Source organism: Symphalangus syndactylus, chromosome 11 (genome assembly GCF_028878055.3).
Source record: "Symphalangus syndactylus isolate Jambi chromosome 11, NHGRI_mSymSyn1-v2.1_pri, whole genome shotgun sequence".
NCBI lineage: Eukaryota > Metazoa > Chordata > Mammalia > Primates > Hylobatidae > Symphalangus > Symphalangus syndactylus.
In genome coordinates, this window is record NC_072433.2 from 36644478 (window position 1) to 36657170 (window position 12693).

Here is a 12693-nt window from a genome sequence, read left to right on the forward strand (position 1 = left end):
GAGGTGGAAACAGTGCTTAATAGGAGGGTTAGCTGTTGCTGGTTACACAGAAACCCGTGTCCAAGGGGCTACCTGGAGGTCCAAGCGGGAGTCAGGTGGATAAAGGAGAAAGAGGTGTTATGTGGAATAAAGGAGGGACCTGGGAGTGGGGCTGAACTTTCAGAGAGGGGTCCTCTGGCTGGTTTCATAAAACTGGGCCTGAGCCTAGAGAGGGGGATGCGGAAGAAAAAGCAGGGTCAGAAGCAGCCCCATTTGGGTCCTGAGGCCAGAGAGGCTTTCACAAACCTCTAGGTGGCCGACCCAAACACCCGGGAGACCCAAGGAGGAGCAGATGGGTGGCTGGGACTGCTGTCCAGTTGTGGGGTAGGGATATGTCAGAAACTGGTATGGGCCTGCACATTCATTCTATTCATCCACAAATATTGAGTTTGTACAATGTGCCAGGTTCTGTGCCAGTTTAACAGGTTATCACTGTTAACTGGCAGTGATTTAACAGGTTATCATCTGGAATGCATGTCCCCATGCAGAAGTGACTACACCAACTTCTTATCAGACTTGTGGGGTGGATTTTCATTTTCCATTTCCTTTCTCAGATCAGTGAGCCCGTCAGGTCCCTGCTGAGGAAGGAGCTGACGCAGGGACGTCTGAAACTCGTTTATTACCCTGAGTATATAACAAATAGAACACAGTCACAGTATTAAAAAAAAACAGCAGGAATTAATTAGGTGCAGGCTATGACACGTATGGCACCAAGGACACGTTTCTTTCATCAGAGTCTGCAGCTGGTTACTTGGAAAAAGCCAGTTATGATTGTAAAAATTTTATTCTCAATAACAATTCCACTAAGATTATACAAAGTACATTCAATACTTAAGAATGGCAAAGGTGGGGAGAGGAGGAGAGGAAGCCAGTTTGGCCTGGAAGCATCAACAGTTGACTCCAACAAAGGAAGCCCAGCTGGGCTGGAGGAAGTTGGGGGTGGAGGTCCGGTTGTAAAAAATAAAAATGTGGATCGGTAGAAAAAGGCCACCCACAAGGAAGCAGGGTGAGCGTGCATGTTCCTGGGGGAGGGCAGGAGGCTCAGCTGACATGCTGCTGCTGGGCACTGGAGCTCAGGCAGGCTCCGAGTTGGTGGGGGGCAGGTTTTTATGCTTGAAATACTGCACAACTTGTTGGGGCAGCTCCGCCAGCACAGCTTTGGCCAAGGTCTCTTTTGCTGCCTGCAGGGTGGAGGAGGGTGGGGTGGGGAAGAGAGAGAATAAGGATTAATGACTGGAAGTTGTGAGCGGCACTATGCCCAGAGGGCTGCTACAGCAGGTGTCCATTGAGGACAAAATTAGGGCTGCGGGCCAGGGCTGTCTACAAGTGGCGTCCCTTATCTCAGCCCAGGCCTGAAATTCCCCCTGATCGCAGTGACTTCCTTTAGGTTAGGTGTAAGTGTTACCTGGAGCACTTGAGATGCTTGGGAGTAACGGGTTAGGATGACTCCGTCTGCGGGAAGCAACTATGCGTCTGGTAAACATCTCCTGAGCACCTTCTTGGCAGGAATAAATGGGCCTGACAGTCTGGTTCACTAGTGAACGGCCAGCCACAGGCCAGGCACATGGAGGTACTCGGTCACCAACCTGTGCATGAAGGGGTGACCGATGCCCAGCGTTTGTCCTTAGGAAGCGAATGCTCCAGAAGGAGTAGAACCATCGCAGGCAACCCCAGAGGATGCTGGGCAGAGAGGTGAGGGCCACTGGGTGCAAACCAGCATGGGCAGTTCTTGCTGAGGCTGGGTTAAGCCCCCAGCCAGCAGTACGGGGGTGGCATTACAGTACAGCAGTACAGTGGAGAGACTGCTCCCCTATGGGACTCTTCATGGACCCTGCTGCTAGGGCAGTGATCAGGAAGCCAACCCCGGCCTCCTTGTGGGCAGACCTGGGATCACCTGCAAATAAAGCCAGAGCCACTTCCAGGAACAAGGCTGAGGACACCATTCTCCCAGGCAGAGGGCTTTAGGGAGAGGAGATCAACCTAAGATGACTGGCAGGCCTTGTTTTCCGTCTGCAAAATGAGGGGGCTTGCTGGGGTGTGATGATCAGGAAAACCCCTCTCTCCTCCTGCACTTTACACCACATGGATAGCCCCAGCCTCTCATCAGACCCCACTAGACAGCAGGTCCTCCAGGAAGCCCTGCCCCAGAGCCTCAGGCTAGATGCCCACGGCTCCATGTTCCATCAGTTTGTGGAAGCAAGTGCTCACACTATCACAACGGCCACCACCAGGGCAAGGCCTGGCACGGCGCCTGGCACATAGCAGGACCTCAGAAGAGCACAGTCAATGGAGTGGAGAAGTCTAGGATTGGGCCAGACAACCCCAAGACTCTCAAGCTTGATTATGAGCTATGGTGGCTGGGATCCTGTAACCGCCCCCTCCCAGCCCAAGCCCACACTCACGTTGCGGAACTCTCGAAAGGGAACGAACTGCACAATATCGCGGGCTGCCTCCTCCCCCGTGTGGGAGCGCAGCGTGCGGCTGTCCCCATCCAGGAACTCCATGGCAGCGAAGTCCGCATTGCCCACGCCCACGATGATGATGGACATGGGCAGCTTGGAAGCCTGCACCACGGCATGCCGCGTCTCCTCCATGTCACTGATGACCCCATCCGTGATGATGAGGAGGATGAAGTACTGCTGCAGGGAGGGAGCCAACGGGGCACTCAGCAAGGCCGAGGCCCTGGCACCCCTTCTCCCTCCCTCCACCCCAAACCCTCTGAGTCCTGGAGGAAGGCAGTGCATCTTACCCAGCTGCAGCCAAGTCCCAGACAACTCGCTATGCATCCTGCTCTCAGCACCTCACCCCTGCAGGCCTCTCATGCTCTAAACTCTGACCTGGTCACAGCAGGAAGTACAAACTGCTCTCCCCTCCTGTCCTGTGTGTTATTGTAGACTCCCTCTTGGGGCCTCTGAGAGCCCTGGACTCTGGGCCTGGCCTTGCCGGTTGCTACACTGTGGGACTCTAGGCAACTGACTTGACTCATAGTGCCTCAGTTTCTTCATCTGCAAAGTGGGAGTTGTTGCAGATAATGTGCCTGACGTGGCAGTAGCCCAGTCAGCTGCATTCCTGACAGGCCCACAGCTGGTGCAGGAGGACTCATCTGGCTGATGGGCTGCTCTGGGACCGGTCTCCCCCTCTCTGCTGCACCTGGGCATGGGCACCTGTGACCCCCTCCATTCCCTACTCAACAGGGCAATCTGAGACACCTTGCAGGAGCTAAAGCAGGTCATCTGGGCCAGGGCTTCCAGGAGTGTGGGACTCTGCTGACAAATAAGTGGATTTGGGTCACATCCCAAACACAGCACTGAGCACCATCAAGTCATCAAGTCACCCCGGAAGAGGACTGGTTTGCAGGGGCCTTTCAATTCTATGAACTGCACCCAGGAGCAAGTCTTGGTTTGGTACTACTGTGTCTTTCACGTCTCTCTAACATTTGCTAAGCTTCTTATCAACGGAAAGGGAAGGCAGGAAGCCCAGAGCTTGAGGAGACAATAGTCTCCGGCTAGACTTTAATACCATTGTACAGCTTGTTGTGTTTATTTTTGTTACTCTCTATTTATGGCAAGTGATACTGCTTTTTTCATTTACACTGGGATATAGAGTTTCTTTATAAATTAAATTTTAAAAATTGAATAATTAGTGTGGGAGATATATAAAATACAAACTGTGAAGTGGGGCCGGGGTGTGCCTGAGTGAAGTGCAGGAAGGCTCATTGGACCATCCGAGGGTGAGGGCCCAGGATTCCAAATTGGCCAAGAACTCTTTTTTTTTAGACTGAGTCTCGCTCTGTCGCCCACACTGACACAACCTGGGCTCACTGCAACCTCCACCTCCTGGGTTCAAGTGATTCTCCTGCCTCAACCTCCCAAGTAGCTGGGATTATAGGCACCTGCCACCAGGCCTGGCTAATTTTTGTATTTTCAGTAGAGTTGGGGTTTCACCACGATGGCCAGGCTGGTCTCAAACTCCTGACCTCAGGTGATCCACCCGCCTCGGCTTCCCAAAGTGCTGGGATTACAGATGTGAGCCACCACGCCCAGCCAAGAACTTATTTTCAGTTCAGCTCTGTCCTTAGTACCCACTGACCCCTTTAGGGGAAGCTCAGTTTCCCCCATCTCTAACATCAACAGATCAGCTCTTGTGATCTTCATATCCTCTGTTTGGGGCTTTAGTCTTCCAGAAGAGGAAACTGGGGCTTAGCCTAGTCAAGGTCATGGAGCTAAGAAGGGTGGAACCAAGCTGGACCCCAGGTCAGCCCTTGGCCACCTTCATATCCAGCAAAGTCGCTTGTTCCTTGGGGAGGTTGCAGAGGCTACAAGCTCAGCCTTCCAGGGTGCCTTGTTCCTGTCTGCCCACCAAGTACAACTGTGGAGGGAAGGAGCAGGGTGAGCTGTGTGGAGACACGGACCCCACCACCCTCACCTCCAGCTCCAGGCAGCAGTGGTCTAGCTCCAGCACTGTGCCTTTAAGAGACCAATCCCTTGGCTGGGGATACCTGTTGCCATGGAGATGGCAGCCTGAATCCCACAGTGGAGGGCTACTGTTGCCAGCCCCCCATCCCTGGCTGTGAGGGGCCTCAGAAGCCCATCCAGACCCTACCCTTGACAGCCCACCATTGTTCCTGGGCCCCTTCCCTTAGGCGGCCCTCCAACCCCACCTCAATACCATCAGAAACAGTCCAGGGCAATATTTCTGGGACACCTAAGCAGACAGGTAGAAAGACACTAAGAGGCCAAGCAATGAAGAAAGAAAAGAATGCTTGGCCTTGGTCTAACGGGCCCCACCCTTCAGTGGGTGGGATCTGTCTCCAAGCCCGTTCCAGTTCAGGCAGGCAGTGCCCACTCCCTCCACACATGGCCCTCCTGGCTCCCTCCTTTCTATTAGCCCCGTGCCTAGGAGATGTGTGGGGCTCAGGCCTGGGCCTACCTCTTAGCTGGCAGCCCTCCTCCCTGGGGAGCCTGGGGGCAGACAGGGCCAGGTTCCTGCAGGACTGTGGGCACCAGTGGCCAGAGGAGGTGATACCACACAGTGACAGCTCTACACAGACCCTGCCTGTCACCCTCACTCTGACTCCCATTCTAGAGGAGTGGAGCTCGGACAGGTGATGTAACTTGTTGAGGCCTCACAGCCGGGAACTGGCACAGTCCAGATTGAACCCAGCCTGGCTGACTCCGAAGCTGGGGCTCTTTACATGATGTCCTCCTCCACCGCCCACTGGCACCAGTGGCCTGTCATTGTCTCCAACAGAGGGACCTGGCAGGGAAAAGCTTTCCTCCCACCCAGCACGCCAGTGTCTGAGGGCCTGAATATCCAGGATAGCAGCCCAGGGTGGGGCCCAGAGCCCTGGTACTGGACTTTAACCCGCACCCCTGTGTGCCAATCAACCAGCCACCATGCCCACACCCAGGGGCTTGGCCTCAGCGAGTGCCCAGCTGCGCCTGAGGTCAGCAGCCCAGACCTCGGCAGTGGAAGTGCAGCTGACAAGTCCCCGGCTTCCCGCCCAGCCTGGACAAAGCCAGAGTTGCTCAGGAGCCTCAAACGTCTATTACACAGCCCTACCCCCAGGACAGATCAAAGGGGAGGGGGCTGTAGATGGAGAGAACGGAGGGTGGAATCGGGTGCAAGGGGTTGGAAGAGGCTCTGCAGGCTCTGTTGTCTCTGCAGATGGCCCTGGTTCACCCTGTCCCCAGCATTCCCACCTCCAGAAACAGCCCATCACTGTCAGATTGAATCCAAAAACCCAACTCCCAACAAGGACGAAGCAACTCTTGCCTTTACCCCGAGGTTCTTCAGGTTTCTAGGGCTGTAAACAACTGCTTCCCCTAATGCATTTAATGTGTGATTTGATTTATAAGAAATTGACTTGACCACAACAGTTCCAGACAGAGTCTAGGGAAGCTGCACTTACTCCCTAGCTCATTTCAGGGAAGTTGGCAGCTGAGGACCCTGCGAGGGGAGTGGGTGGAATTCCCAGGGAGCTGGCTGGGTGCTTCCCAGCTCCCCCTCAACGGGGACACCAGACACCTGGGTGACCAACCAGGAATGGGCCATGAATAGCAAGGGGCCAAGACAGAGGGAAAGATGAAGGCCTGAGATAGGAGACCCCCAAGGCCCACTCAAACCTGCATAAGACCTTCCAGTGGCTCCCCATCGCCCTCCAGAGAAAACCCAGATTCCTCAATGGCTTCCGAGGCCCCGCAGGAGCTGGCCTACCTTTCAGCCTCACCTCGCCCCACCTCCTCCTCTTTCAACACATTCCTTCCTTCTGGTACACCCACACACCAAACCTCCAGGCCTCGGCACGTGCCGTTCGTTCCCTCCGCCTGAGACACTCCACGCACACACATCCTTTATGAGGCTAACTCAAGCATCCTCCAAGTTTCAGCTCACATGTCACTTTCCCAAGAAGCCTTTCCTGAGCCCTCCATCTGGGTCGGATGCCACCTCTGCCCGTGCTCCCATCGCCTCAGGCTTAGTCCCCCTGCCTCCTGCTCCTGGCCTAGGGCTCCTCACTAGACTGCAGGCTCTGGGAGGGCAGAGGCCCTGTCTCACTCATCATGGTCTCCCCAGTGCTACGCAGAAGTTGCTCGGTAAAGATGTGTTGAGTGAATGAATGGGAGAGTGCAGCCCTGCCTAGAGAGAGGCTTCCACCACCTGCTCTCAATTTCCTGTACGTGGGTGTGCATCGGTGCACATATGTCTGGGGATGGGGAGGGTGAAGCCACACCAAATATTCTTCCTCAAACTAAAAAACGGCTGACAAAACCATCAGGGGATAATTCATAAATGACTTCCTTTTGCTTTGGGACTAATTGTGCTTGGCATCACTGAATGCTAGCCCAAGAGGTGTCCCCAAAAGATTCGGCCAGCAGGGAAGCACTTTATGTGTGCCAGGCACTATGCTGAGCAATTTCTATGCCTATCTAGTTCTAGAAGGCAGGGACTGTTTCCATTATCCTCGTCGCACAGATGAGGAAACAAGTTCACAGAGTTTAAGCTACCTGCTCTGGGTCCCACGAAGTCAGGAAGTTGGGGAGCTGGGATTTGAACCTCCCAGAGCTTGAGGCTGAACCACCAGGCAGCCCCACCTCCCCTCCACTGGTGCACCCTGAGGCCAAGGGGATAAGGTAAGGCAGGAGATAGAGAATGGCCTTATCTGTTCTTGGACATCAGAGTGGGAGGGCCTGATAAGAGGTCCCTTGGCCCCACTCCTGCAGGTTAGAGATGCTCAGACATCCCCTGAGGTCACACAGCCTGGGTGGGTGACAGAGCTTTTCCAGCAGAAGGGAGCCAGGAGGTGGCTGCCTCCCCCAGGCTGGGAGGACCAAGTCGCAGTAAAAGTGGCTGGGATGTCCAGAGGACTAGCACCAGGTGCTTGGGCCTCAAGTCCTTCTGCTTCTTCCCTCTGGGGAGCTCTCCGCAGCTGCTCCCCAGAACACACAAATGCCCTTCCTGGCCTTTCCTGGGGCCCAAACCCACTCAGACCTGGGTCCAGCAGATATAGACCGACCTCTTCCCAGGACCCTGGTTCCTGCCCAGTCCTGCCCCAGCTCTGCAGGTGCTGCAGTGAAAGGTCCCTGGCGCTAACACTGGGCTGCACGCCCGCTCCCTGCCCCACATTTTTCCCCTTAAACAAACATGCAAGACTTTCTTTTTCTATCCCTTTGAAAGCCTGCTCAGGGTGGACAAGACTGGGTGGGACAATGGCCTGGCACCCGAACAGGAGGGAGTGCAAGCTGAAGCCTGCCTCTTGCTGTGCCCTCTCTAGCCAGTTCTAGCCCAGCAAACCCAGGAATTAAAAAAAAAAAAAAAAAAAAAAAATCCCGGCCAGGTGCCGTGGCTCACGTCTGTAATCCCAGCACTCTGGGAGGCTGAGGTGGGCGGATCAGTTGAGGTCAGGAGTTCAAGACCCAGCGTGGCCAACATGGTGAAACTCTGTTTCTACTAAAAATACAAAAATTAGCCCAGCATGGTAGCAGGTGCTTGTAATCCCAGCTACTCAGGAGGTTGAGTCAGGGGAATCGCTTGAACCCAGGAGGTGAAGATTGCAATGAGCTGAGACTGTGCCACTGCACTTCAGCCTGGGCAACAGAATGAGACTTTGTCTCAAAAAAAAAAAAAAAATCCCTCCCAGACCCTTCCCAGTTACTGCCCATTAAGCCTGCACCTAGGTCCTCACAGCACACTGGGGGTTTACTATGCCCATTTCATAAGAGGAAATGGGTCTGGGTGCAGTGGCTCACATCTGTAATCCCAGCACTTTGGGAGGCTGAGGCGGGAGGATCACCTGAGGACAGGGGTTCGAGACAGGCCTGGCCAACATAGTGGAACCCTATCTCTACTAAAAATACAAAAAATTAACTGGGCGTGGTGGTGGGCACCTGTAATCCCAGCTACTCAGGATGCTGAGGCAGGAGAATCGCTTGAACCCGGGAGGTGGAGGTTGCAGTGAGCCGAGATCACACCATTGCACTCCAGCCTGGGCAACAAGAGCGAAACTCTGTCTCAAAAAACAGAAAGAGGAAATGGGTTTAGAGCAGGAAACATTCCATTCCATTAAGAAGAAACATGCCCCAGGCTCCGAGTTGCCAGTGTCAGGGCCGGGACGCTCCTTCTGGCACTCTGAGCTCCTTCTGGCCGGGTGCTGCCTCCACGTCCTGCGCTTCCTGTTCCCTCTACCCTGGCCACGCTTCCCTGAGCGCTTTGCTGACCTGTCCTTCTCTGTCCCTCAGGTCTTTTTGGGTGCCAGGTGCTGAGTGATCTTATTTAATCCTAATACTACCTCCTCCTGATTGATCCTATTAGTTTTCCCACTGTACAAATGAGGAAACTAAGGTGACGTGACTTGCCCAAGTCACACAGTGAGGAAGTGAGGAAGTGACAGCAGCAGGATTCAAACCCTGGCACCTGCCACTCCAGGGTACCCATTTTTCCCACAGATCCTCTGCTGTCTCCTGAACCATCAGAACAGGCTCTGCCCCTGCCTGCTCCTATTGAAACCGCCTTTGCAAAATTATAACTGAGGAAATTATGACAGCGAAAGAAATCAGACCTAACTGACTCCATCTTGCTTCTAACCCTTCAACTGTCCTTGTTTATTCCTCGGTATAGGCCAAACTAACTTTGGGAAGGGATTCAGCTCTTGGTTTGACTCTGAAACAAACTGATAACAGCCCATTCCCAAAAAGACCCTCTTCTTGCCTGGGGTCCAGTATGTCTTTGCAGGACTAACAAATCAGCTACAGATTAGAAATTACAGTTTAGGAGTCATGCAGCCTCTGGCTCCAAGAGTCTGAACCTCCCCAAATTAGGGATGTCACTATTGTGAAACCTAAGATCAGTGCTTGAGATATTTTGCAGACCCTGCACTCCATGGATCAGCTGACACCACCCAGACCGGTAATCTGGCTCAATCAGTTCTGCCATCGTACCCAGGAACAGAAGACAGCAAGAAAAACTCACTTCAACCCCCTATGATTCCATCTCCAGCCTGACCAATCAGCACTCCCCACTTTCCAAGCTTCTCCTTGCCACATTATCTTTAAAAACTCTGATCCCCAAATGCTCGGGGAGACTGATTTGAGTAATAATAAAAGTCCGGTCTCCTGCACAACCGGCTCTGTGTGAATTACTCTTTCTCCATTGCAATTCCCCTGTCTTGATAAATCATTCTGTCTAGGCAGTGGGTAAGGTGAACCCACTGGGCAGTTGCACTATCTTTCCCACCACCTCCCAGAAGTCAACTGCCACCTCCCTGGTGACCAGGTGCCTCCCTCCTCTGGCTGGTCCCAATGGTCCCCTTAGGCATGGGACCAGGTCCCTTTCCCTGGGGGAGGAGGCTCTGACTGAGCTTGTACAACTCACATCCCTCAGCCAGTGCTGACTTCATCCATTCACAGCATGATGAGCCTGCACAGCCCAGGTGCTGGACCAGGTGCGGAGAGAAGGATGTGAACTAGATGTTGCCAACCATCATCAGGGTCAGCCAGGAACAGGCAGAGAAGGCAAGAGATCTGCTTCACATAGGTGGTCAGGGAAGGCTGCTTGGGGGAGGAAGCCCTGAGGGAGAGCCTTGCAGAGTCCAGGAAGGACCTGCGGGGGAACAGCTGGGAGTGCTCGAAGAACACAGAGGGGGTTAGGTGGCAGAATCATCCTAAGAGAAGGAAAGGGCTGTGCAGTCAGTAAGCGGGTCGGTAAGGAAGGCAGAGGCTGGCCTCAGGGGATCCAATCTGATGGCGAAGGGTTTTTGGCAGGGCAGCAGCTGGATCTGACCCTCCAGTGGGGGAAACAAATGGTAGCTTGTGGACTGGTGGTGTGAGGAGTGGTGAGGGCAGCTGCAGGGTCCAGTGAGAGACCTGTGGCCAAGGGGAAGTGGGTGAATTTGGGATATGTTAGAGTCTAGTGAAATGAACACTGTAGAAGTGACTTCAGCAACCCTCTTCTTTCAATGGAGGTGGAAGATGAGAAAGGGGCAGGGGCTGGCCGAGGTCTCCCAGGAGGTAGTGGCCAGAAAGGAATTGGAGTCAAGTCTCCTCAACCCAGACCAGCATCCAGGCTGGGTGCCTGATTCCCCATCATGGTGCTGGAGCCTGAGGAGCAGGGCTGGGTCAGGGGCTAAGAAGTCCTATGCATAGGACATGTAGGTCAGTCAGGTCCCCAAGGTCAGGAGAAGGCAGAAGGGACATCAGATAACTGCCCTTAGGGCAGGGGGAGAAGACCCCTCAACTCATACTGCAGAGAGAGGCAAGGGCAGGTCATGGTGGAAATGGGGAGGTGGGCAAGGTGACCCTTGGTGACCCCATCACTGGCATCAAACCCTGCCAGTAGGGCCTGCCTGGGAGCCAGTCTGCAGCTGGGGGCGGGAGAAGGGAAGGGAGACCAGGGTTGCAGATGCCTGGGATGGCTGCTTACCATATATTCCAGATGCCATGCAGCTACTTTGGCAGCATCAGGCTGGGCCAGTGAGGCTCTAGGCTTGTTGCTGAGTGTAGGGCCAGGGCCAGACAGTTCAGTAGCCCTCAGTGTGAGGCAGGGGCAGCTCTGATTGGAACTAGGTGGCTCAGAAGGGTCAGTGTTAGGGCCTCAGGGATCACCACCTCCAGTTTTCCATCTTGTTACTCTTGTGGGAATAACGAGTACCTCGCCCTGGGGAGACATCTCCCATTGATCACAGCCCTGCTTCCTGCTCAGCACGAATGGATTTGCTTTCTCCAGTCTGGGCTCCAGGAAGACAGGACCAATCAAGTTAAGCTTGACTCAACTCTTACAATACGTGAAGGTAAAGCAAGGCCCAGAGGTGTCCACTAGGATTTAAAGCAAAGAGAAGGCAGAATATCCTGCTCCCCAGCCCAGAGGACGTGCGTGGTTCCTGGCATGCCTGGCTTGCAGCTGCCTACTCACCGTGGCCGTCTGCTGCTGTGTGGCCTGGGCCGCAAACCGGGCCACGTGGTTGACGATGGGGGAGAAATTGGTAGGACCGTAGAAGCGGATGTGGGGCAGGCAAGCTGAGTACGCCTGGGCAATACCATCCACACCTGCCTCGGGAGAAGAGTCTGGATCAGCCAGGTCTCCCTGACCCCATACCCACTCTCATCTCCCTGCTGATAAAGCATCTATTTCATGCTTACCCAAAATGGCCCTGCCATGGCTAGCATAGGCCTCCTGAGACTGGAAGCTGCCAGAGGGAAGGGCCAGCATGGTAGAAAGCCAAGAGCCCTGAATGTGAAGTCAGACAGGCTGAAGAGTTTGAATCCTGCCTTTTCTTTGAGACGGAGTCTTGCTCTGTCACCCAGGCTGGAGTGCAGTGACAGGATCTTGGCTCACTGCAATCTCCACCTCCCAGGTTAAAGCAATTCTCCTGCCTCAGCCTCCCAACTAGCTGGGACTACAGGCATGTGTCACCACACCCGGCTAATTTTTGTATTTTTAGTAGAGGCAGGGTTTTGCTATGTTACCCAGGCTGGTCTCAAACTCCTGACCTCAGGTGATCTGCCCACTTTGGCCTCCCAAAGTGCTGGGATTACAGGCGTGAGTCACCGCGTCCAGCCTAAATTCTGCCTTTCTTAGCTGTGGGACCTGCGGCAAGTAGTTTAATCTTTCTGAGGCTATATGTTTATCTGTCAATGGGACTGATAATCTACACTCTGGCAGTTGGCAGGAGGGGGGTCTCTCAGGCCTTTCCAAAGAAGGGGCTTGGCAAAGCTTGCAGTGATGCTTTGAGACCATGGGAAGCCATCTGGAGGTCCATTCTGGATATGCTATGGCTTCTGTTCAGGGTTGGGGGATTGAGGCATTTGCACAGTGCCTGTACAGAGTAGGTGCTCTGTAAACAGCTGCTGTTATGAGCACACTGCCCTGTAGCCCTGCCCAGAGGCCTCTGGCCAGGGATGAAGTTGACCAACCAAAATATCTCTGGAGATCTACCCCAAATCAGACAGCCTGGCCCAGCTTTGGGGATCCCCAGAGAAGGTAGATGTTATGTTGAAGCCAAGTCCTAGGCTGAAAGGTCTCATGATGGTAGAAACAGCCCTCTTCCATACCCACCTGCATCCCCTCTCCTCCACTCAGAGTTTTCTTCCTCCCTTCCTCCATCCCTCCCTTCCTTCCATCTTCCTTTTTCTTTCTCTCTTTCTTTCTTCCTTTCTTCCTCCC

At 54.0% G+C, this 12693-nt stretch overlaps 1 protein-coding gene across 3 annotated transcripts in view; it reads right to left on the reverse strand.

Annotated features, from left to right (window-relative positions):
• Window positions 1-639: 639 nt before the first annotated feature.
• CPNE2 (copine 2) overlaps window positions 640-12693 on the reverse strand; it is a 56159-nt gene continuing 44105 nt past the window's right edge. For 2 of the 3 annotated variants that reach the window (XM_055298931.2, XM_055298932.2), the window contains 3 exons: window positions 11443-11576; window positions 2442-2678; window positions 640-1220 (listed from right to left, as the gene is read on the reverse strand). In XM_055298931.2, the coding sequence (XP_055154906.1) occupies window positions 1113-1220; window positions 2442-2678; window positions 11443-11576 (479 nt within the window). In that variant the 3' untranslated portion in view covers window positions 640-1112. Of the gene's footprint in view, window positions 1221-2441; window positions 2679-10003; window positions 10196-11442; window positions 11577-12693 lie in introns of those variants that run through there. The other variant, XM_055298933.2, reaches the window with a different exon arrangement.